The sequence below is a fragment of the Trachemys scripta genome, chromosome 3, assembly GCF_013100865.1.
Source record: "Trachemys scripta elegans isolate TJP31775 chromosome 3, CAS_Tse_1.0, whole genome shotgun sequence".
NCBI lineage: Eukaryota > Metazoa > Chordata > Testudines > Emydidae > Trachemys > Trachemys scripta.
The window spans coordinates 120,660,756-120,686,690 of NC_048300.1; the positions used below are offsets into that span (position 1 = coordinate 120,660,756).

Genomic DNA, 25,935 nt, shown 5'->3' on the forward strand with positions numbered 1-25,935 from the left:
CATGCTGCTGCACACTAAAAGTTCCATAGTGCACTTCCATCTACTGAAATTTCAAAGAGCAAGTAGATCAAAGCATACAATGAAACCTTTAGTGTGTGGCAGCATGGTCCTCATAGCCACTTATATACAGCAGGCTAGAATGCTTTGCTTGCGACACACTAAATCACTGTATAGACAAGCAGGGCCGGATTAACCTTTTGTGGGCCTGGTGCCAAACATATTTGTGGGCCCCCCATGGGGGCAATGGAGCATGGCGTGGGGGAGTCAGTCCCCAGAGCGAGGGACCAGCCAGGGGCCATATGGCATGGCAGGGCAGCCCCCCTCTGCCCAGCCCAGTGCAAGGGCACTATTTACAAACCGGCAGTTGCCAGATGCACAATGGCCCACCCGGCCCTGTGCTGCAAGCATGCCCCTTCCCCTCAGGGGTGGGCCCATGCGGTGACACATAGCTCCCCTGCCCAACACCAGAACACCCCCCACCCCGATTCCCTATGGCCAAAGCTCCCACCCAGACCCGCTATGCCCAGCACCCCCCTGGCCCTGCCACAAATGCACAGCGCCTTGCACACCACCACAACTTCCCAGTACCCCACACAGAACACCCACTCCCTAGTGCCACAACACACAGAGATCTTCCCTGCCCCCTTACAGCGCAGCACCCACCCCAGGCCTCCAGAGACCCACTCCCACGCACCCTGCCTCCTGGCCCCACTCACCAGCCCTGCTGGGAGGCAACTGTGTCTGTCGGGCTGAGCCCAGGCCTAGTCCCAGGCCAGGGAATCACTCTGGCCCCTCGGGAGTGGCGTGATCAGCCAGGCCAGGGCCTGCCCTGCTCAGGCTCCATCAGGACCCACTTGCTGGAGGGGCCCAGCCAAGCCCCACACAGTGTTTCCCCCTCCCCCCCACAACTGACCGAGAGTGGCCAGGCTTCTGCATCAGTCCCAGGCAGCTCAGCTCCAGGGAGACAGGTGGAGCCTAAAAGCTGGTGGGAAGCAGAGACTGCCTGGAGCCGGATGTGCACTGGGGTCCGGCCAGGAGGCAGAGAGAAGCTGGCGGGTCGGGCTAGGGGGTGGAAAGGAGCCCTTGGCTGGCCGACAAGTAGGGTGAGAGGAGCAAGGGGTGGGGGGAGAGCCAGCGGACTGGTGGGGTCTCAAGGCACAGTGCAAGCAGAGCAGGCCGGGGCCCCTTCTGAGCATGGGCTCAGCTCCATGGCGCCACTGTAGATAAGCTCTTACAAGTATCATGTCATGGAGCAGGAAGATAGCAGTTCCGCTGGATATGGTTCTGGTATGATCATACCTGGAATTCTGCACTAGGTTCTGGGCACTTTACCAAAAATATCTCTGCAAACTGGAAGGAGTTCAGATAAAAGTAACAAAAATTATTTGGCGCGACTGACTCATGAGGAAAGATTAGAAAGCTAAGTAAGTACAGCTTGGCAGAGTAATGACAAAAGGTTTCATGATACCATTTCAGAAAATTCAGCTGCTCCGCAAAAATTTGAAAGGTGTAAACACCAAGGAAGAAGAATTATTTAGGGAGGTACAAGGATGCATAAGTAAGAGTAATTAGGAAAGGGAAAATATAGTTAGAATATTAGGAAAAATTTCTGTGTGTTAGATTCTGGGATGTTTTCCCAAGGAAAATGACAGAAGCCTTAGAAGCTTAAAACCAGATAACACAACATATGAGTGCATGTACTTGAAGCACCAATGCTTGAATGGGGATGGACTAAGGACCTGGTAGGTCTTTTCCATATCTAATATTCTGTGATTCTAAGTTTTTGCTCTAACAGTGACTCTCAACCTGACTCTCTAGAGTAACATATGTTTCTTTGGAGTCTACAGATTTAATAAGTGTTCCTTTCACTTTGCCTGGTGCAGGAGAGGAAGGATAGGCACAACTGAACATACCAGATCAAGCAACATATCTCCTCGTCTCTCCAACAGACCAGGCTGTATGAAGAAAGTGGTGTCTAAAATGTATCCCTTTTCATCCATCATTACCCAACTTGCTAATTCATAGAAACGTGTTTTTTTGTAAACAGACATATTTATTATTATAAAATCAGCAATTAATAAATATATATACACAGAATATGAACTTATGTGACTTATAGGCAGAGCCAATAATCAAAGTGCCTGATGCTTTCCATTATAAGACCCTGTATTCAGTTGCTTATAAGATTGCCAAATATTAACTTTTAGGCTGAGTTTTTCCATGTCGGATGTCAAACTGAGTAATTTTGGATAGTTTCAGCTAAAATGGTTCAGCCATTTCTGAAAACAAGATAGGAAAAAATATTTTGTTTGGTCCATGTGTTAAAACAATTCTTAAGACTATTTTGTTGAAAAGTTCTAGCACATCCATACTTTGGAAAAACTGGACTGTGCATGCACCATCCCCACACAGTGATTGGGTGTGCTCTATCCCAGAGTTGCAGAAGCTGCGGAAGATTTCCCTGTAATTCTTCCTCCAGGCTTCCATGGGACACTGTGATGCTGGGTCGAGGAACTGAGTGCAGATAGCCTCTCCCTGTGTGTTCAGTGGTACCCTTGCTGGTTCTCAGGCAGTGTGGAGGACGAGACAGCAGCAGCCATACTAGTTGCAGAGGAGTGAGGAATGGGGGTAGGCTAGAATGGGGTGGTTGAACAGGCAACCTTAATTCTGATGTTTCCTAACTTTTGAGTGCTTGACCTTGAAAGCCTATTGCTCTTTTAATGTAGTTTTTTTAATGTAGAATCATAGGACTGGAAGGGACCTCGAGAGGTCATCTAGTCCAGTCCCCTGCACTCATGGCAGGACTAAGTATTATCTAGACCAGTGGTCTCCAAACTTTTTTGATTGTGCACCCCCTGCCGCGCTGGCTCTACCAATTTTGCCAAAGCAAAAAAAAAAAAAAAAAAAAGCCTCCCGCTCGAACTGACGCGAAGCCAAAAAAAAGCTCCTCCTGCTGCGCACCCCCCAGGTTCCTCTTGCGCTTTGGAGACCACTGCTCTAGACCACTGGTTCCCAAACTTGTTCTGCCGCTTGTTCAGGAAAAGGCCTTGACGGGCCGGGCCGGTTTGTTTACCTGCCGCGTCCATAGGTTTGGCCAATTGCGACTCCCAGTGGCCGCAGTTCACTGCTCTAGGCCAATGGGAGGTGCTGGAAGCGGCGCAGGCCGAGGGAAGTACTGGCCTGGCCCGCCAGGGCTTTCCCTGCACAAGCGGCGGAACAAGTTTGGGAACCACTGATCTAGACCATCCCTGACAGGTGTTTGTCTAACCTGCTCTTAAAAGTCTCCAATGGTGGAGATTCCACAACCTCCCTAGGCAATATACTGCAGTGCTTAACCACCCTGATAGTTAGGAAGCTTTTCCTAATGTCCAACCTAAACTTCCTTTGCTACAATTTAAGCCCATTGCTTCTTGTCCTATCCTCCGAGATTAAGAACAACAAATTTTCTCCCTCCTTCTTGTAACAACCTTTTATGCATTTGAAAACTGTTATCATGTCCCCTCTCAGTCTTCTCTTTTCCAGACTAAACAAAACCAATTTCTAGACCTTTAATCATTTTTATTGCTCTTCTCTGGACTTTCTCCAATTTGTCCACATCTTTCCTGAAACGTGGCGCCCAGTTGAGGCCTAATCAGCGCAGAGTAGAGCGTATATGTAGTGTGCATATGTGTGAATTATTTTTATTATATATATATATATATATTATGGAAGCACAAGTCACACGTCCATAGTTTAGTTTGAGTTTTGCACTTAAAGTAGAGATTCAATCACTGTGTTACGTATGAAGAATAGCAAGTATTCACACCAAAATTTCAGAATGATTTTTCTGAGATTGTACAATTAAATCCATTCATTAGTTCAGGGGGTTAAACCAGTCCTCTACTCACTAAACTGGCATTCTACAGAATACCGTGTCAAATGCAAGGTCTTGACCTTTGTCTTCAAGATTCTCAATGACCTGGGCCCAGAATACCTAAAATACCACCTAAAGCTCCAGGACGATGACCACCAGACAATTTCACTCCACAGATACAATGAAACTGTTCACTAAAAGGATAAGTGCTTGTCTGTGCAGGAGAACAAGACATTGGAATGAACTAGCATATGCCTATTTCCTATTCCCAACAAAAGGCACAATTCTTTGACTTTGCCTGCATTATATAAACACGTAGCACAGTGTGCATATAATTTATATTTTAAAAAATTAATAAAACCCCACGCCGTCACACTTTTCCACAGCAAGATGATGGGAGAAAGAACAAGCCACACAGAGCAGATATTAGCTATCTAATTATATTACTCTGACTTGGCTTTGTCACCCACCTAGTAGTCTGAAGATTTTTTCTATCGTCTACCACCAGTGACGACTGTCTCAACTATCTAACATGCATTTACTCAATTTAACTTAATCTAAGTTTTATTCATCACTCATTCTAACCCACTCAGTCCCTACATACTGGTGTCACTATATTGTTAGCTATTCCCTAATTAAAATGAATGCATTCTTGCTATACTGGGCTTAAAATATATGCATTAATGTATAATAATTTAGGATCTTTTCCCTCTGGTTTACTATAACAACCAGTTCCCTCATACCATACCAAGACGTGTCTGAAAGTCACATGCTTCTAAATAGGTCCATCAAGTGAGTAAAAAAAAAAAAAAAAAAATAATCGCACAATTTAAAAAATTAAGCGCAATTAATCGTGCAACTAATTGCACTGTTAAACAATAATAGAATAACATTTATTTAAATATTTTGGATGTTTTCTACATTTTTATATATTGATTTCAATTACAACACAGAATACAAAGTGTACCGTGCTCATTTTATATTTATTTTTGATTACAAGTATTTGCACTGTAAAAAACAAAATAAATAGAATTTTTTAATTCACCTAATACAAGTACTATAGTGCAGTCTCTTTCTAATGAAAGCTGAACTTACAAATGTAGAATTATGTACAAAAAAACTGCATTCAAAAATAAAACAATGTAAAATTTTAGAGCCTGTAAGTCCGCTCAGTCTTACTTTTTGTTCAGCCAATTGCTCAGACAACAAGTTTGTTTACATTTGCAGGAGATAATGCTGCCCGCTTCTTGTTTACAATGTCACCTCAAAGTGAAAACAGGTGTTCTCATGGCTCTGTGGTAGCCAGTGTCACAAGATATTTACATGCCAGATACTAAAGATTCATATGTCCTTTCATGCTTCAATCACCATTCCAGGGGACATGCGTCCATGCTGATGACAGGTTCTGCTCGATAACAATCCAAAGCAGTGTGGACTGATGCATGTTCATTTTCATTATCTGAGTCAGATGCCACCAGCAGAAGGTTGATTTTCTTTTTTGGTGGTTCGGGTTCTGTGGTTTCCGCATCAGAGTGTTGCTCTTTTAAGACTTCTGAAAGTATGCTCCACATCTCATCCCACTCAGATTTTGGAAGGCACTTCAGATTCTTAGACCTTGGGTCAAGTGCTATAGCTATCTTTAGAAATCTCACATTGGTACTTTCTTTGCGTTTTGTCAAATCTGCAGTGAAAGTGTTCTTAAAATGAATATGTGCTGGATCATCATCTGGGACTGCTATAACATGAAATACATTGTAGAATGCGGGTAAAACAGAGCAGGGGACATACAATTCTCCCCCAAAGAATTCAGCAACAAATTTAATTAACACATTTTTTTTTAACAAGCGTCATCATCATGGAAGTATGTCCTCTGGAATGGTGGCTAAAGCATGAATGGGTATATGTATGTTGGCATATCTGGCACATAAATACCTTCACTTAAACATTACAGTGGTGCAGCTGCTGCAGTGCAGCTCGTGCTGCTGAAGCGTTTTCAGAGTAGTGTAGACCATCTTAAGTCTCTTGAAAATGAGGCCTAAGACTCTCTTAGGACTTAGGTTCCTAAGTGTTTTATGTCACTTTTGAAAATAAGATTTAGGGTTTAATCCCCAAAAGCACAAAGGCATCTAAGGCCTGGCCTATACTAGTAAATTAAGTCGTCTTAAATATGTCATTCAGGTGCGTGAAAAATCCACACCCTGAGCATTGTAGTTAAACTGTTCTAACCCCCAGATTAGATAGCGCTAGGTTGACAGAAGAGTTCTTCCATGGACATAGTTACTGCCTTTTGGGGAGGTGGATTGCCGATGGGAAAACCCCTCCCATCAGTGGTAGAGTCTACACTGAAGCACTATAGTGGCACAGTTGTAGCAGTGTAGCTGTGCCGATGTAGTATTTCAAGTGTAGACAAGGCCATAGTCCCACTTTAGGCACTACTTAGACACCACTGAGATCCTCAGAACCTCCACTCAGCTGCTGCCTAACTCTGGAGGCATTTATAATCCCTCAGAGGCTACATTTTCACTATAAAAGTTCCTTAGGGTATGTCTACACTACGAGAGTAGTTCAATTGTACTTAAATCGAATATGTGGAATCGATATTACAAAGTCGAACGTGTGTATCCACACTAAGGACAGTAATTTGACTTTGTGAGTCCACACTAATGGGGTAAGCGTCGACATTGGAAGCGGTGCACTGTGGGCAGGTATCCCACAGTTCCCGCAGTCCCCGCTGCCCTTTGGAATTCTGGGTCGAGCCGCCAATGCCTGCTGGGGAAAAAAATGTGTTGAGGGTGGTTTTGGGTAACTGTTGTCATCCAACCGTCACTCCCGCCCTCCCTCCCTGAAAGCGCCGGCGGGCAATCAGTTCACGCACTTTTCTGGTGAGTGACAGCGCGGACGCCACAGCACTGCGAGCATGGAGCCTGCTGCAACCATCGCTGCAGTTATGGCCGTTGTCAACACCTCGCACCTAATCATCCACCTTTCCAGAGGCAGATGCTGAGAAATTGGGCGAGAAGGCTACGGCAGCGTGGTGAGGACATGAAGTCTGAGAGTGGCACAGACCTCTCACAAAGCACGGGACCCCGCGCCGTGAACATCATGGTGGCAATGGGTCATGTTGATGCTGTGGAACAGCGATTCTGGGCCCGGGAAACAAGCATAGACTGGTGGGACTGCATAGTGCTGTAGGTCTGAGATGAATCACAGTGGCTGCGAAATTTTTGTATGCATAAGGGAACTTTCCTGGAACTTTGTGAGTTGCTGTCCCCTGCCCTGAAGCACAAGGACACTCGGATGCGAGCAGCCCTGACTGTCCAGAAGCGAGTGGCCATAGCCCTCTGGAAGCTTGCAACACCAGACAGCTACCAGTCAGTCGCGAATCACTTTGGCGTCAGCAAATCTACCGTGGGGGTTGCTGTGATGCAAGTAGCCAACGCAATCGTTGAGCTACTGCTCTCAACGGTAGTGACCCTTGGAAACGTCAGGTCATCACAGATGGCTTCGCCGCGATGGGATTCCCAAACTGCGGTGGGGCTATAGATGGAACTCACATCCCTACCCTGGGACCGGACCACCAGGCCAGCCAGTACATTAACCGAAAGGGCTACTTTTCAATGGTGCTGCAAGCACTGGTGGACCATAGGGGACGTTTTACAAACATCAACGTAGGATGGCCGGGCAAGGTTCATGACGTTCGTGTTTTCAGGAACTCTGGTCTGTTTAGACGGCTGCAGGAAGGTATTTACTTCCCGAACCAGAAAATAACTGTTGGGAATGTGGAGATGCCTATAGTGATCCTCGGGGACCCAGCCTACCCGCTAATGCCCTGGCTCATGAAGCCCTATACAGGCACCCTGGACACTGAAAAAGAACTCTTCAACTACCGTCTGAGCAAGTGCAGAATGGTGGTGGAGTGTGCTTTTGGACGTCTCAAGGTGAGATGGAGAAGCTTACTGACTCGCTCTGATCTCAGCGAAACCAATATCCCCATTGTTATTGCAGCTTGCTGTGTGCTCCACAATCTCTGTGAGAGCAAGGGGGAGACCTTAATGGCGGGGTGGGAGGTTGAGGCCAATAGCCTGGCCACTGATTACGCCCAGCCAGACAGCCATGCGATTAGAAGAGCCCAGCGGGACGCGCTGTGCATCCGGGAGGCTTTGAAAGCTAGGTTCCTCAGTGAGCAGGGTAACCTGTGACTATTAAGTTTGTCTAAAGAGAAGCTGAACCTGCCCCCATTTCTTTACCCACTTAGTGTTGACTATCCTCTCCAGCTACATACCCCGTTCACCCTGTCCCCCCCCCTTCCAACACATGTTTAAAAATAAAAGAAATGGAACTTTGTTAATGAACACCATTTTCTTTATTACGGATTTCGTGGTAAAGTGTTGAAACTAGGACGCAGACTGTGGTGGGGAGCGGGCGTAGTGATGGAAAGAACGTTTCTAAACTCGAGGAATGACAGGCTCCTGCTCCTAGAGTGGTCCGCAGTGGTGGACTGGTTGTTTCAACGGAGCCTGCCACACCTCCTTTTCGGAACTCTGTGTGTGGGGGCTATTTGACTTTGTGGCGGGGGAGAACGGTTACAGACCCCCGGCTGCGTGGGCTCTGTGATCCAGGATAAGGACCGCTGCATAAGATCTCTATCCGCCCTCCCCCGCCACAAAGTCACATGGAACCTCCCCCCACAGAACATGAAAACCACCTCCCAGACTGACCAGGGTGCCTAGTGACTGCCATGTGTGTGTGACCTTCTGCTGAACCTGCCCCCGTGTCTGTACCCTGGTAAAGGTGACTGTCCCCTCCAATTACCAACCCTCTTCCCCCCTTCAAACACACTCTCCCCTAAAAGAACATGATGGAAACAGTAATTAACAGAAACGTATCTTTTATTAGCAACTACACAGTTAGGGGATGAAACTGGGATGGGGGCTTGGGTGAGGCGGGAAGGAAAGGACTTATCAAATTTTTGGGAATGAGAGCCTTCTCACCTTCCTCATCTTCCCCGTCTGCTAACATCTCCGAGGAAGCAGCCGTCGACAATATCCCATCCCCAGAATCCACGGTCAGTGGTGGGGTAGTGGTGGCGGCCGCACCTAGAATGGAATGCAGTGCCTCGTAGAAACGGCATGTCTGGGGCTGGAATCCGGAGCGTCCGTTTGACTCTTTGGTCTTCTGGTACGCTTGTCTCAGCTCCTTGATTTTCACACGGCACTGCGTTGCATCCCGGCTGTACCCTCTCTCTGTCATGGCTTTTGAGATCTTCTCGTAGATCTTTGCATTTCGTCTTTTCGATCGCAGCTCCGAAAGCGCGGACTCATCACCCCACACAGCGATCAGATCCAAGACTTCCCAATCAGTCCATGCTGGGGCCCTCTTTCTATTCTGAGATTGCATGGTCACCTCTGCTGGAGAACTCTGCATCGTTGCCAGTGCTGCTGAGCTCGCCAAGATGTCCAAACAGGAAATGAAATTCAAACTGCCCAGACAGGAAAAGGAATTCAAATTTTCCCGGGGCTTTTCCTGTGTGGCTGCTCAGAGCATCCGAGCTCAGACTGCTGTCCAGAGCGTCAACAGAGTGGTGCACTGTGGGATAGCTCCCGGAGCTATTAGCATCGATTTCCATCCATACCTACCCTAATTCGACATGGCCATGTCGAATTTAGCGCTACTCCCCTCGTTGGGGAGGAGTACAGAAATCCAATTTAAGAGACCTCTATGTCGAACTAAATGGCTTCATTGTGTGGACGGGTGCAGGGTTAATTCAATTGAACGCTGCTAAATTCAACATAACCTCCTAGTGTAGACCAGGCCTTAGATGCCTAAGCTTTTGATGCTGGATGTGCACACAATGCCTCTGTCTAGGTGCCTGTCGAGAGGCCACCCCTAAGCCCCGGTGTAGTCTTCAAGATAGGCAGGGCAAGATAGGCAGGCCCATTTTGCTTGCAAGGTCTGATCAGGAGCATTCTGAAAGCATGATTAATTCCACACAAAATGGGCAAGGGGGAAGGAGAGGCAATGGCAGTGGTAACCATTAGCCCAGTGGTACGGGAACTTACCCAGGAGATGGGAAGACACTGGTTCCCCCCACCTGAAGAGAAAGGATTTGAACCTGGTTTCCCACCTCTCAAGTGAATGTCCTATCTATCAGATCTTAAGAGTCATTCTCACTCACTCTGGCCCAATGCATATTGAATTATTTATATAAAGTGGAACAGCTTCAACAGAAGAGACTGAGGAGACCTACATCAGAATATCCCAGAGCTCAATGGACATTGCAACACCTAAGTTCCTTTGTGGGTATAGGCCTAAGCTCCCAAATCACTTAGATTTTTTGAAAATGTTACCCGTCTTTAGGGCCTGATCTTTCACCACTGAAATAAGTGGGAGCTTTGCTGGATGTGCAAGATCAAGCTCTTAATGAAGTAAAGGACTGAACGAGGGAGATCATAGGGTATTTCTATGCTATACCGGCATAGACATGGTTTCATACCTATGCTGGTATATCCCCATAGTATAGACACAGTGACCGAAGGGATTTTTCTGCCAATGTAGGAACACGATTTCCCTGAGTGATGTATCTATGCACCTAGCTGTATCTACGCTGGGAGTTGGGTCTGCATAGCTATATTGCTCAATAATGTGGATTTTGCACACCTCTGAGTGACATCGCTATGTCAACCTACATTGTAAGTGTAGGCCAGTTTTTTCCAGACTGAATTTCTGGATGGCATTATCAGTTTAGACAAGTATTCTATTGTGAACTGCAGTTATAGATTTTTATAAAGTACATAATACTAATTGGGAAAAAGAAGAGGTGAATTACTGCCTGACCTGTTTTTTGTTCAAATATAAAAATAAACAGCTACATTTATTTTCTTCTGTTGAGTATATTCTATCTTTTAAGACAGTAGTTAGCTAGTTACGGTGACAGTCGATACTATTATTTCTAATACTAATATTAATTTATTGTACAGCTGTTTAATAGTATTTGATTAGTGGCAGTTGTATATTCAAGTTTCATTATTTTCACACAAATATGTAGATGTTGGTAAGGAGCACAGCTGCTGCCTAGCAACTGTAGATGGTAACTCTGGAACAGCATGCAAAGGAGATGACTTGCTTTAGATTGGAAAACTGGAGATGGCATTTGGGAGAATATATCATTTAGAGAATGGGGTTAAAATGGGGAGTTGGCAGAGGCTTCTCCAATCACGATGTTACCATTTGGAACTGACTGCTCTGGGATGTCAGAATTTTCAGGAACTAGAGGATACACTTCAACTAACATGAGTATATCATATATTGGAGACTGTCCAGGCACATAAAGCTGAAATTCAGAAGTCCAGGAATAGATCTTGCATCTGCTGCTGGCTGACAGGGCTGTCACAGGTACTCATGGATCTCGGATCCCTGTAAACGAGCTCCTGTGTCAGTGATGGCCTTGAGGCTAACTTCTTCACTTAAATGCACAAGTAAAATGAAAATAGAGAGAAGAGTGCTCTGAATCTGAGAAGGTAGAACTCATCAGGTCTGGGAGTTGCAGATAAATTGCTAATTGTAGAATGTTTTGTAGGGTTAGGAGACTAAAACTTTAAGCAAACTCTTAAAAACTGGATAAGAAACTAGTCACTTAATTCTTCTGAAGGCAATTCATAGAAGTTTCAGTCTGAGGATAAAACAGCTCATTTGGACAGGAAATTTTCTCCAGATTAGACGTCCACTACTCTTGTTCTAGTCCTGCTTTCTCAGGGCACGTCTTCACTACCCGCCGGATCGGCAGGTAGCAATTGATCTATTGGAGATCGACTTATCGCGTCTAGTGAAGACGCAATAAAATCGATCCCTGATTGCTCTGCCGTCAACTCCGGAAATCCACCGCGGCAAGAGGCAGAAGCGGAGTCGACGGAAGCGTGGCAGTGGCCGACTCACCGCCAGGTAAGTCTATCTAAAATACACAACTTCAGCTACGCTATTCACGTAGCTGAAGTTGCGTATCTTAGGTCAAGATATCTTAGGTATCTTAAGCCCCCACCCCCCCCGTAGTGTAGACCTAGCCTCAGTTTTCTGACGATTCTTCCAGATTCAGAGTACACTGTTGACTGCTTTCATGTTCCTTGTTAGATGAAGTAAAGAAGCCTAGCTCTCAAAGCCATCACTGAGTTAGGAAAAGATGGCAAGGATACTCAATGAGATGGATACTCAAAGCAAAGATCAGCCAGATTAACAGGAAGACAGCAGGGGCTCAGAAAGAAGTAAATGAAGAAAGTGTAGTGACGACTGCAGGCCCCCTGTGAGTGGAGGGGAGGAAATGAGGAAAAGTTAGTAGTTAATAGGGAGCAGGATAAAATTTGTTCAAAGAACAATAACAGGAAGATGAAAACTGGGTCAGACTGAGCTGGTACTTGGTGACATGTTTCACTAGTACTTTCCTAGTGACTGTCAGTTTTTGTGGAATTTAAGCTTCCTTAAAAAGAAATGTTTCTAGTCCTCATAGTTAAAAAGATGTCCCAGCAAACAAAGAGCTCTTACAGAAATGGGCCCTGCACCTCAATTGTGTGTTAAATTCTAGTTAGATCTCAGAATTAAGTATCAAATTTCTTAATGTCAATTAATTGTGTGTGCCAGACAGATCTATCCCATTTCTTTGTGACTATGGGAAAATTTGAGTAGCATTACCTTTTCCTTCCGTTTATGTGAAAATGAGATAAAGGAACAAAAGTGACCCGAAGAAAACAAATTGACCCAGTGAGACAACAAATAGAGAAACAGACTGAAAAATCCACCCAAAATGTGTGAACTTCAGAGAGTAAATGAAGAGTAGGAATTGCCTGCTCTGTTTTTTGTTTAAATCTAAAACCAAAACATACACAGGTTCAGGGGGAAGCATATGTTTTACATACTGGATTTATGACTGATTTTATAGATTTGTACATTTGCTGTATCTTTCAATCTACACACATACCAAACAAAACTAGAATAGGTCTACGAAACACATAGCCTTTTTACAGGAGGATCCTCAGGGCTGTCAGCTCTTGTGATATTTGGTGTTTTTCCTAAGGCCCCAACTAGGAAACAGAGATTGAATGAAAATCTCAGCGTTTAATTATTTACAAAAGACCTATATTTCTAGCCTTAATTAGGGCCGGACCCAGCCTAAGGGCTCAGGAACCAGAAGGCAAATAAAACGAGCGCTGACTTTATTAAGGAAAAAATGTCATGATTTTAAGCCAATCTCATGATTATGAGGGTTTCACTCGGTGGGCTGGCAGCACCGTGTCTCTTTCCCACTGAGGAAGGCTGCTCCCTAGGGCTGGATTCCCCGCTGGGAGGAGGTTCCTGGGGAGCTCAGTGGGGCTGGCGCCTGGCCCCTCAGGCGCGGGGTGGGCGGCTGATTGCGGGGGGGGGGGGGGCGCGGGGGGGGTGGGGGAGCTGTGGGGCCGCCCTGCAATCATTCCACCGCAAGGAGACCGAGGCGCGCGGCGCAAAAGGAGCCGCTCCCCAAGGGTCCCCCGCTAACGGCAGCGGTGCCTGAGAACAGCTCTCCGCGGGCTGCAGCCGGGCCACTGGCTGCCGGAGGCGGCGAACGCGCGTCCGGAGCGGGCTGTGGGGCAGGAAACGTCGCGTCCGGACTGGCAGTGGCGCTGAGGCCCAGCCTCCGCAGCGTGCAGCAGCAGCCGCACCACGACTCCTCCCCGCCGCCAGCAGCACGTTCGCCAGCCGCCGCCGCTCTTTTATAGGCTGAGAATTGCGCTCGCTTCCTCCCCTCCCTCTCCTGCGGGCCGCGCGCAGTGACCGTTACAGCCAAAGGGGGCGCACGCGACGAGAGAAACGTTACCTGAGAACTCCCGCTCCCCCTTTCTTCCTTCTTCTCCCCTCCTCAGTCTCGTGCGTGACAGCGGCACGAGACTGCCCCTTCCCCCAGCAGCGGGCGGCGACTCACCTTCCCGCAGCGAGACGCCTCAGCATCCAAAATGGCGGCCCGACCCAGCCTAACCCAATCCTAGCCCAGGAGTCCCCAGCCCGATCCATGACTCGGCACTCCGTAGCGTCACCTAGCCGCTAGGGTCGATTGTCGATAAACCGATACCGCACGGCTTCCACTGCCTAGGGAGCGGAAAAAACACCCTGTGCTGAAGCGCAGAAGGGGAGAAACACATTCCCCCCGCCCGCCCCCTTCTCCCCCCCCCCAGTGGTTGCGTCCGTGACATCATCATCATGGCAACAACAGCTGGAGCCGAGGAGGCACCGCCGCCAAGGCGTCCGCGCTGCCGAGGGAAGGGACTGCTCTGCCCATGAGGCGCTCGCGGCCGGCCAGGCTCTTCTAGAGCCAGTTCGGGCTGCTCAGTGCGCGCGTGTGTCTGTGTGCGCGCGGGCGGGCGGGGAGCGGCGGGAGGGAGGGGGCTGCGCTCGCTGCTGCGGCGGTGGCGGGGGAGTCGTGTGGGCTCCGCGCTCGCTCAGTGCGTGGGTCGCTCTCGGCGGCGACGAACATGTTCTCAGTGAGGCTCGTGACCGCCGACTACTACATGGGCAGCCCGCTGCCCGGCCTGGACCCCGGCCAGTCCCGCTTCAGAGAGGCCCAGGCCAAGAAGGTGCCCGTGGTGAGAGTCTTCGGCGCCACCCCTGCAGGTAAGGGACCCCCGGCTGCCTCTGCGGAGCCCCCGCCGGCGCTAGGCCCGGGGACCAGCCCCCCACAGGGCTCGCTTTGTGATTCAGCCCCAGCATGCTGCGGCGTGTGCCTCACCTGCCGCCGCCGGCCTCGCCCCTCCCCCGCCGGGACCCCGCGGGAACTGGCTGCTGCTGCGTGGGGTGATACCTGCCTGGAGCCGGTGGGGACCGCAGGGTCTTCATAGACCGCGGCTCCCTGCAGGCTCCATGGCTGGTGGGGAGGGGGCGCTGAGAGCAGGATCAGGATCTGCAGGTGCGAGGATGAGCAGAGAGGCTTGTGCCCGGGGAGAGTAGGAAATCGCTACATTCGCGCCGCTCACAGGGGAAGCTGCCCCCACATAGGCTCGGTCGTAGCTCGTGAACCACAACTAAGCGCAGCTGTAAAAACACAGTGGATCTGCTCTGCTCCGGGTAGAGGGATTTGTACGTGAGGTGTTGGCCGTGAGGTGTTGGGGCTTGCCTCTTTAAAGAAAGAGATGCAGCGTTTGTGTGTGAATGGATAGAAGAAAAAAAAATCATACGTGTCTTTGAGGGGGTGCATACTGAGTTAATTTATAAGTACTGTATCTTTAAACGGCTTCCTAATACAGAGTTCTGTACGTGGGACTTCTGCAACAAGACTTGTGAAGTGGTTGTTTTTATGTTGCTGTTACGCTAGTATATTGTAAATTGCTCAGACCAATAGGCAATAGTGCTGCACTGCAGAAGGGAACGTCCTAACCACTAGCCACATGTTGGCCCCTGCGACTTCCTAATGTAACATTCTATTTATTCTTCATTACTCCTTCAGCTATACTTCTTGTCGTTTAAATCGATAAGAAGCATGGCAATTCCAAGGTATATCCCCCAAATACCAACATTCTCTTTACCAATAACATATTTTTCTAAATATGGATAACCTTTATTGCAAGTTTTCAGTGCACATTGACTATGAAAAAAGGCCTCCTTTTCATCAGTTGTTACAAATATTAGAGAACATTGAAATGTTTGTGTTCTATGATACTGACCTTGGGAACTAAGGTATTTGTGTGTTTTAAAGATGTGTGCTATAAGTAGAGTATTTAATGTACACTCTTATCATTAGGGAGGGCAGAAACTGCAGTAAAAGTGCACAATAAAGGTGTCTTTTCCCCCAGTAGGATAGTATAGCAATCTTTATTCATATTTGGAATTTCAGTGTTATCTTTTCTGCGCACTCTTCAGGTGCAGAGGAAGGTAAGGTGATTGAAGCAGATGCAAACTGATGCATCTAAAACTAAATTTTTTAAAGTAGATAGGTTGAATCAACACAAAAATAAGCTGATATAAAATAGCGACACCTCTTCTGTTGTAATTTGCATTTTGCATACATTCAGTGCTTCGTATTTTCCCCCATAACAAAATCTGTTAAATGCTGTACATTTCAATAGTTTTCAAACTACATATGATAGAGGGAAGCTTCTTTGAGAAAGTAATTATGTAATCCTATGAGTAATTGTTTCACTATTCATAAATTTAGAGCCTTAGGTTGTCTGGAAGGAACAGGCTTACTATTTTTTTAAATGCATAAGAGAAGACTGATATCGTTTCTTTAAGATGATGTTGAGGATCTGCTATATCAGGAGTATGGCATGGAAAGTAATCAGTAGACTACTTCACTTTGTCCAGTGACTCAGAGCATACTGGGAAATCCTTTTGCTTCTCTGACATAAACTTTGCTATGTGTTTGCATAGCAGAACTTTTTCTAATTCAGCTTGGTTAATGGTGACTTTCCTCTGGCTTCTGCAGAAGAAGGGTGCTTTAATTATCTATTATTTCCGTGTTACTTTTTAGCACAAAGAGTAGCTCGCCTTTATTTTTCTTTTCCATTCTTTTAATAATTTTTGCTGATAAGACTTGAGAAATACATTTTGTAGTTCTGCTTGTCTTTAAATGGTAAAAACAGATGGAATTCAGGTTCTTTTAATTAAGTGGTGTTGGAAGTAAGCAATTGTTAGCACCTCTCTGTCAACATTAATATATTTAAATGACTTGGCGTAGTAAACTCTGAAACTGTTTACAGTGGAACTATCATGAAATGAGATTTTATTTCATCTTTTAGAAATGACTTCTTTTTTTAAAGGGGAGAAAATTCAACTTTGAAGTTGACTAATGCATTGCTGTATGTGATTCAGAATCAGTAAACTGACTTCTATTCTGGTGTATAAGTAAGGCCCAGCTGGGAGGTAGAAGCATCCCACTGAGGCTGTGGCTGTTCATGGTGGTGGTGATGGGGGCAGGGGTAGGTTAGTGGGCCAGCTCTGACCCAGGCCACCACTGCTGCTTCCTAACAAGCTAGGAGGGGAGGGTGCGGGTGGGAAGAGGTGGCACTGACAATGTGGCCTTTAGGAGCCTGGACCCAGCCCGCCTCACAGAGGCCCCTGCAGGCCTGTAGGAGACACTGTAGTACTGGCTGATGAGGAGCTGAAACTGGGTTCCAGCCCTCACTCCTTGATCTTTCCCACTGGGACAGAGTTCCCTCACACACTTTGTGTTCCGTGCAGTGGTGGCTTTGTGCAGGGGATGGATCTCAGTCTGAGCTCCTTGCTAGCTGGTGCTTCAGTGTCTCCTACGGGCCTGTGAGGGCTGCTGTGGGGGCTAGCCAGGGCTTCCAAATTGCCTTGTTGTCAGTATGGCTCCCCTCTCTTCGCTGGCTGGACACAAAACAGCAGTAGAGGCCTGAAGCTGAGTATGGAGCAAGCTGATCCCTGCCCTGGATCAGGCTGGGCTAGACTGGCTTGTGTCATTTGGTTCATTTACTCACTGAGTTGGCTCTCATTGCTCATCCAGGTGGCTTTTGTCACCCTGCCACTCCCCCACATCAACTCCATGGAATAGGACTGCTCCGCCACATCCCTCTGAGATGGGACTAGTTTGCTAACCCTCCGTGAGCAGCTGCAGCCTCAGTGAGGAGGCGGAAGTGGAGATGCCCGCTTTTGCCTCCCCACTGTTGAAAAAATTATATAAGTTTGGGGGAGGGACTTGGCGGCCATGCATATCCAATGAAATTTGAACATTTACCCATGATGTTAGCATGGATTTAAAAAAAAAAAAAAAAAAGTGATTTTTCTGAGGGCCTTCTAAGATAGTGGCACACACCTACAGCTCAAGTCTTAAGCAACAGAAATGCTTGGGTTTTTTTTTAAGCTTGCATGAAGGAAATCAGCCCTTCTAATTAAGGTAAATGTATATTCTTGCCAGCCAGGTAGAAAAAGTCCCAAGTTGCAACACTGTGCATAGCACCTAGCCACTATGCTTCTATAGACAGCTTGCACCTTTAGTTTGGTTGTCGCTACGTTAATCTTAGTATGTTTAAAATGAAACAATCATACTGTGCAGCTAATTAAGAGTCTTGGGTTCAAAAGGAGGCTCCAAGGCCCACCTGCTGAGCCAGTGGAGATTAAGCCATTTTCATATACCAATCAGTCATTTAGATTCTAGAAGTTGGAGTTCTAGCAGCACCACATTTTGGATCGTCTAGTAGCTGTGGGTGTTAGTGGGATCTGGCTGTATGCCCTTCTCTTCTGACAGGAGATTGTGTTCAAACAGCCAGATGAGTGAGGAAGGAATTCTATATTGCTGTACATGGTTTCATTCATAGTTGTGTATCATGAATTGATCGTTTTGCCAGTCTTCACACAAACTATAATATATATAATAGGGGCAAATTGCTCATAGAGGTAAAAAAGTTTGTGCCCATAGACACTTTCTGGTAAAAAGTACTGCCCCTCTCCATGCTTTTAAAAATGGATTTATGGGTCCATTGCTGTGGATATTTGAAGGGTAGATCTTGAGCTCATTTCCTCTGGGTAAACATGGAAATCTTTTTGGGTCCTGTGATGGGGTGGACTGGGCCCAAAGGGCCTGGGGGTCTAGCCACACCCATCCCAGGAAAGGAGTCGTGGAGAGGTCCTCCAAGCAGGCTTGAGTGGCTGCAGAGGAAACAGCAAATCAGAGAGGCTACAGGTAACAGCCAATGGGAGCCCAGCAGGCTCATATAAAAGGAGCTGAAAGGGTCTGGTGAAATCAGTCTGCTAGCAGGGACTGGGAGACCAAGAAGTACTCCTGGCTAGCTGCAAGGGCTAAGGCAGGTAGTTGCTGGCAGGGACCAGGATAGCGAGGGAATAGCTTCTGGCTTGCTGCCAGGAGTCACTGAAGACAGGCCCAGGGAACAGACTGTTTGTGGAACTGTTCCCCCCACCACACACACCCAACTGACCTAGCTGGCGAGCCAGGCTCAGAGGACTAAAGGGCAAGCAAAGAGCCCCAAGGGAGGAAGCCCTGATGGTGCTGTTCCACCCCAGGGCAGGAACCTCTACATGTAAGCTGGCCAACTAGGATACTTAGGGGCCCCGTTGGTCATACTGAGGACTGGAGCCTGGGAAGGGCTACGGGGACAGGTATAGATGGCTCACCCTGAGGACTGAGTTGCTGAAAACCCGGCGAGGGATCCATCGTTCGGAGGGGGGCGCTCACAAGAAGTGGGTGCCGCCCCGCTGAAAAGAACTGAAAGGATGCAGACACACCTAAACAGAGGGGGTACTTGCGAGAGGCAGGTGCCGACCCTGTTGCAGGTCCTAAATCAAGAAAAGAGTTTAAAAGGTTAGGAATCAGAACCTTAATGTGTTCAAGCCAAAGCAAAGAGAATGAGTCTATTTTCTTTTTTCGCAATATCTATCTGTTTTCATCAAACCGAAGGTGAACCATAGTTAAAGTATCTTCATTTATGTAAGTACACCTTCGCTTCCAGTTGTTCCATTTTAACACTCATTGGTGCTTAAAGCTGACTTGCATATCTGTTGACACGAGTTGCTATATTGGAAGTATAATGAAAGTAGCACTTTTTCATGGTTTTAACTGCTTTTGTTATATTTTGAGATCATACGGATTCTTGGATGTAAGAAAGGCTACTTTGAGAGAACTTTTAAGATTGAATGGGTATTAAGTTTCATAACACAGTTACTTTATTCATCAAGTAAAATAGAACTGCTAAACAAAATTTCATTGATTTTTTTTCAGTATTATAGATGGACATTGTTATTCCTGGGGGAATTCTGCGTCACTGCGCATGCGCAGAATTAATGTTCTCCACAGATTTTTTTTTTGCGTACCCGCAGGAAAAAATACTTCTGATGGGTAAGCAAAGGGAAGCCACAAGAGCAGTCATGCGCTCCTCCACAGCAGCTCAGGCAGGTTGGTGCAGGTGTCTGGGGCAGCTGGTAGAGGTGTAAATCACCACAGGGGGTGGAGAGGAGAGCTGGGCTGCGTTGTCATTAGTGTGAGCGAGAGTGATACTCTGTCCCTCTTGCTCGCTATTGTGGCACATTCAGCATGGAGGGGCAGGGCTTTAGGATGTTTCTGAGGAGGTAGGGGTAGGGCAGGCTCTGTCCCCTCAGGCAGAGCAGAATGTAACAGCATGCCTACTTAGTGAATTGTTCCCATTGTCTTTGTGAATTCTCACAGGAGTATAAAACAAGTATAAATGTTTTAAGGCTCCTTTACATTGTCAGAGTGGTGTAAAGGGACAGTATGGCCTTATAAATGCTTATTGTGCTTTAGTGATTAGAACTGGTCTAAATTTTTGGACTGAAAAAAATTCTTATCAAAATATGCTCCATGAACTGTTTGTTACCTTTCTGGAGATGGTCAATGGCCAATATAAAACGTGTGTTTAATTCCCCAGCCATCACTTGCTCTTCAGTTGCCTATGATGTAACACTGAGCATATGGCTCCATATACACCTCTACCCCGATATTACTCTGTCCTCGGGAGCCAAAAATTCTTACCACGTTATAGGTGAAACCGAGTTATTTTGAACTTGCTTTGATCCGCTGGAGCTTGCAGGCCCGCCCCCCCGTAGCGCTGCTTTACTGCATTATATCCAAATTTATGTTATATCTGGTCGCTTTATGTCGGAGTAGAGATGTATTTGTTGACTAATAACTAGAAATATAGGGTCAAACCTAGCTACATCATTATTAGACAAAGGGGTTTGGGGATTTCCTCCAATGCTCCCCACTCCCATTCTCCATCCATTGTATTGTAGTTTAAAGAAATTACAAAAATAATTGAAACCAGCGTGATTATATTGCTTAATTTAGACAAATAAAATATGCAGAATTTTAAAATATTGTGCATTAAATTTTTAAATTTTTGGTGCAGAATTTTTTTATATTTTGGCGCAGAATTTCCCCAGGAGTAGGACATGCTTTTATCATGCCTAAAACTTCAGAATTGGTGCTTTAAAATTTTTCCAGTTGCCTGCTAGCTAGGGGACCAAACCTGCAAATCAGAGGTCGATATACGGAATATGAAAGTAAGGGCCCTACTGTCCAACGGCTAGGACCAAAGCACTGATTGAAAAGACCAGGGTCCTGAAGCCTTTCATCTGTTGGGAAGGGGAAAGGCACTAGGATTTCAATCAAGGTTATGTCTTGAAACCTGCCTAGGTCCTTCATCTACCACATCAGCTTCTAGTTATCAGGCTTCCTAAAATTTAAATATCTGTCTCCCTTCCTCTCTAAAAGTGTTGCAAGGGAGAAGAAACTTTTTATCTTTTCTGTCGTGTCCTAAAGCAGTGGTGGGCAACCTGCAGCCCGTCAGGGTAATACGCTGGCGGGCTGCGAGACAGTTTGTTTACACTAATCATCCGCAGGCACGGCCACTCGCAGCTCCCAGTGGCTGCGGATCGCTGTTCCCCGGCCAATGGGAGCTGTCCTAAAGCGAGAGATGGTCTGTACAAGTCTATCCCCTTCTCCTTGCTGCAGCCAGGAGGTTTGGGGTAGCTGGTGCTCATTTCCTAGCATCTGTCTGTCCTTTGAGTCTTCCACCACGAGTAACTCTAATGCCTGCCTTTTTCTGAATAAGCCTGAAATGGATGTAGTCCATGACGTTTCACTGCTGTCTAGAGAATGAATAGTGGTACAGAAGCAGGCCAGAGTCTTTTTAATCTTATTCTCCTGATGTTTGGGGAAACTGAGTAACAGTAGAGACAGTGAAGCTGCTTGTAGACTTGGAAAGATGCTGCGTTTGACTTTTTAAAGGGTATCTCTGCAACTATAAGAGCTAGTAAATGAAAGCTTGAAATCTTCAGAAATTGATGTTAAAGCCCCTTGTTTGCCAGGGCAAGTTCCTCTCTCCAGGGGTGAATTGAATTTTTTTAAGGCCTGTTTATAGTTATGAATAACTTGTCATGGATGCATCAAGTTTTTACTATGTTTTCAGATAACATCTCAATAGTTTAATCGGGTTAAAAGGAAAAATAATTCTGACTTCATCCTATGAATCTGAAAAAGTGGCAGAAGCAGTGTTGACAACTTGTTTTGCATCCATGGGCGTTTTTAATAGAATTTATTTCAAGGGATAGAGCTGATTTTTTTTTTTTTTTTAAGTATAAAAATATATATCCAGTAAAATATAAGGACAGTAGTGTGTGGTCCATTGGGTTGTATGAGAGTCTAAGGGCTTGCCTACTTGAAGAATTAGAACTCAATAAAATAGGGTATGGATCCTGATGCATATTAACAGTTTGTTAATGTGCTTTGAACTAGTCCTGTTTCAAAGAGAACTCTAACAAACTATTGTGCATCAGCGGAGTGCACATGGACAATTAGACCACGGCAGGCTAGTGCCGGGTAGAGTCACACACTACCTTGCCACAGTCTACTTGTTTGTGTAGCAAGCCCTAGAAGTCAGAAAGCGTATGTTCTGTTCCAGCTCTCATTTAATTGCTCTGTGACCTTGGACAAATCACTTAAACTCAGCACTTCTGTCTCCACAGAAGGGGAAATTGTATACTTTGCCCATCTTTGTAAAGCACTTCGAGATCTGTAGACAAAAAGTGCTCTATAAGTTAGCATTTACTATAATAGAACATGGATCAGCAGATCAGATCTGTTAAATACATACATTATCCCATCCATGTTTCTTTCCTCTTTTCTTACTCCTTTTCTTCTGGCTGGCAATTTTATAAAAGCATTGGGAATGCCCAAGACATGGTTTTGGTGTTTGGGCCTCCAGAATGAAATTGGGCAGGAGAGTGGTACAGTTCAAACTTTTGTTTACATTTAGACTTCGGTTTAACTTGGTTGTTCTCAGATTAATTCTTGGCATAATGATGAGACATGTAAGTATCGTGATAGAAAGAAGTAATTTTTAACGCGTTTTGGGACTCTTGAAATTTCCAGGAGACTTATTCACCACTGAGGGTATATCTACACAGCACAATAAGCCTAGGCTCTGACTCAGGTTTAAGTCCAAACCCCGCTGCAGTTCGCAAGTAGTCTGACTCGGTCCAGGAACCCTTCTGGACTCAGGCCTGCTGATGCTGATAGGAGGGATGGGTCAGAGCTCAAGTCGCACTGTGATGTGGATCAAAGCTTGGGCATTTTTCAGTGTGGACGCAGCTCTGGTCTCAGTTGCCAGACTTGGATCTGGAGAGTCAACCAACACTGTCCTCTGAATCTGTCCTTCCCAGCCCTTAATTCCAAAACTTCCCACACGCTTCCCAAGAACAGAAAGAAACTGCCTGGTTCAAATGCAACTGCTCTGTGTTTAACCCTTCATTTTCATGCGGACTGCTCAACTGGAAACAAGTCTATGTGGATGTGCAATAGCATGGCCAGCACTAAGAAGTCATCCTGCATGCTGTTTGCTGGTTAGAGGAACATAGATGGATTCTGGTTAACCTCTGGTGTGAGGCAAGCAAGGTGTTCAACTTCTGTAAGAGCATAAGAAATGATTGTCTACAAAATTATATCTGAGGGCCTGGTAGCATTGGGATCGACTGGACAGCAGAACACTACAGAGAGTAACTCAAGCATCTGAAGACAGAACTGCAAAGTCAAGGATGCTAATGAAACTTCTGGGAACTCTCTGTTTTCCTGCCTCTTTTATGAGGAAATCAATCTGGTAGAAAGAACTGTAGCAAGTACTGAGCCTGAGCCCACAGTGGTGCATGAAATCTGCTGAGCAGGGATATTACCCTTACAACCTCTCTGCCCCCATCACAGGCACAGCAAGAGGAGAGAGTCAGTTGTCGAATGAAGGGCAATAAGTGACCCTAGTGCTGCTGATAACTGGGGAGACTATGGGATGGAGGGATGGAGACTATACTGCTGGAGCAACTGCAGCACATCCTGGGTCCATATTTGGAAGAGTTGTTTGGGAATGGTCCTGAGGAGCAGTCCACTGCAGAACTGGTATGAGAACAAGCGCTGAAGCTGGAGTCTGGTAAGTTTCTGCCACCCTTTGTTTCTGTTAATGGATGGGAGAGATTTTTGGCTTATGGGCCTTTTAAGTTAATAACATAAGTTGTGGTTTTGGTGTGCTTCTGTTCAGGATGGAACTCACGCTATTCCCCTAGCGCCTTCCCCTGACACCATGTCGGCTTCAAAATGGACACCACAAAACGAGGAGAAAGTTAAACAAGCAGTTATCATGAAATCTTTAGTAGTTGCTCAATTATTGTTATAAATATGGGTTGGGGTTCTACAATGAACAACCTCACATACCCTGCTCGTGTAATATAGTGCGCCTTATAAATCAGCCACACCTGCACTGTCCCAGACCGCCTGTGAACTGAGTTTTTAAAAAGTGGCTATTATGAGTCCAAACAAAACCAGGGTGTTTAATTGGTCCATTACTAGCTTTAGTATACGAGTACGAGTTACAGCGACGGGTGGCGATTTGTGTTGAGTCTCCATTGCTAGTAGCGAGTTGGGTCTGTGTGTGGATGCAGGGTGCTTGTAAGGAGGCTGTACTGTGTCTCCATGTTAAATCAGCATCTTGTTGATTTTTTACAGCAAATTGTCACCCATTGGTGGCTGGTAATGAAAGCGAAATTCTCACAGAGTAAGAACTCCATACAGTCTGCTGTGCTCTGGGGCAGGGCATACTTATTAGGACTGCCTCTGTAACTCACAAGCACCCTCCATTCCGAGATGTGCTGATTGGTCACTAGGTGCCTGAATATCTCCTTAGCGTACAAAGGTGGCTGTCCTTTGTTGGCCTGGAACAGAATTTCACAATTCCCCTCGGGTACCTCCAGAATATCAATGTTCTCCAGCTTGCCCTTCTTGACGGGATTGAAAAACCATGGATAGTAACTAGGCCACTCATAAGGCTCCTCCCAACCTCCACCTTGAGAAAATGAAGGGATATAAAAATTATTTCAAATGCATTTTTTTATGAGAGTCTTACCGTGATGAGTGATGGTTTTCAGTGCTGCTCCAAAGGATATCTGAAGTCGACGGCGTTTTCTCTGTGAATACACCCCATTAATAAAAAGTGTTATCCTTTGACCTTGAATTAAAGCAGTCCCTTTCACAGGGCTGGAAATATAACTTTTGTCTTGCTCAGACAATAATGTACTCTGTCATTCTTTTTCTAAGGCCCTTCCACCTTCACAAGGCAAACACATGGCACCAGGAACCTGGGAGTTTGGACCAATCTAGCCTGAGCAAAGAGAAAGAGAGCCTGGGATAGGCTGATGAGAGAGCACCTAGATAAAACTGATTGGGAGATAGAGTTCCAGAAGAACCAAAAGGAATGTCAAATATATAAGATGCACAAAGGGTGGAAAGAAAGACAGAATCTGTACAGCATGAGGAGAAATTGGCAGACAGATTCTTGAGGGAGTAAGAGCTGCAGAAAAAGCGTTTTGAGTGATTACTTTAAGCCCATAGCTACGAGGCTCCAGTGCCATCATCATCTCTTGCTCTACAGCTTGCAGAGTATGCGTTCTTTGGACAATTCAGGAGGTGTCTGGACCATGTCACAGGCAATGAACTCTAGTACATGGAATGAACCAATGTATCCTATGCATTCATTGACTCCTGTTCAGTCATGGCCTGCATGTGCAAAACATGCCAGAAAGGCCAAGGAGAACAGAGGGATGGATACCCAGCAATAATTGAATATGTCATTTGGGCACATGGACTGCTGACTGTTTTGGCACCGAGTTTGTTTATTGTGCTGCATGTTTTGATGGCAGCTGGTTTGACTTTCTGGTTTTTACAGTGGCATGTAAATACATGTATAAAATAGTATTGAATTTGTGCACAAGGCTACAATAACAAATTTTATTATATGTAATGATATAAGTGGAAGGCTTTTCCAGAGTTTTCAGTGGGAGCCAGATCAGGCACTATATAGTCTAATCTTTTTCTTCATTTGTATACCAGTGCACCTAGGAGCCCTAGTCATGGACCAGGCACCCATTGTTCTAGTTGGTGTATGAACATATAATAAACAGATGGTCCCTTCCCCAAAGAGCTTACAATCTAAGTATAAGACAAGACACTCAGTGGGAGGAGGGATAGCTCAGTGGTTTCAGCATTGGCCTGCTAAACCCAGGGTTGAGAGTTCAATTCTTGAGGGGGCCATTTAGGGATC

The 25,935-nt window shown here is 46.0% G+C and overlaps 1 protein-coding gene across 1 annotated transcript in view; it reads left to right on the forward strand.

Annotated features, from left to right (window-relative positions):
* The first annotated feature begins 14,263 nt into the window (after positions 1-14,263).
* REV3L (REV3 like, DNA directed polymerase zeta catalytic subunit) overlaps positions 14,264-25,935 on the forward strand; it is a 228,103-nt gene continuing 216,431 nt past the window's right edge. The window contains exon 1 of the mRNA XM_034766889.1: positions 14,264-14,482. Within this exon, the coding sequence (XP_034622780.1) occupies positions 14,344-14,482 (139 nt within the window). The 5' untranslated portion in view covers positions 14,264-14,343. The remainder of the gene's footprint in view (positions 14,483-25,935) is intronic.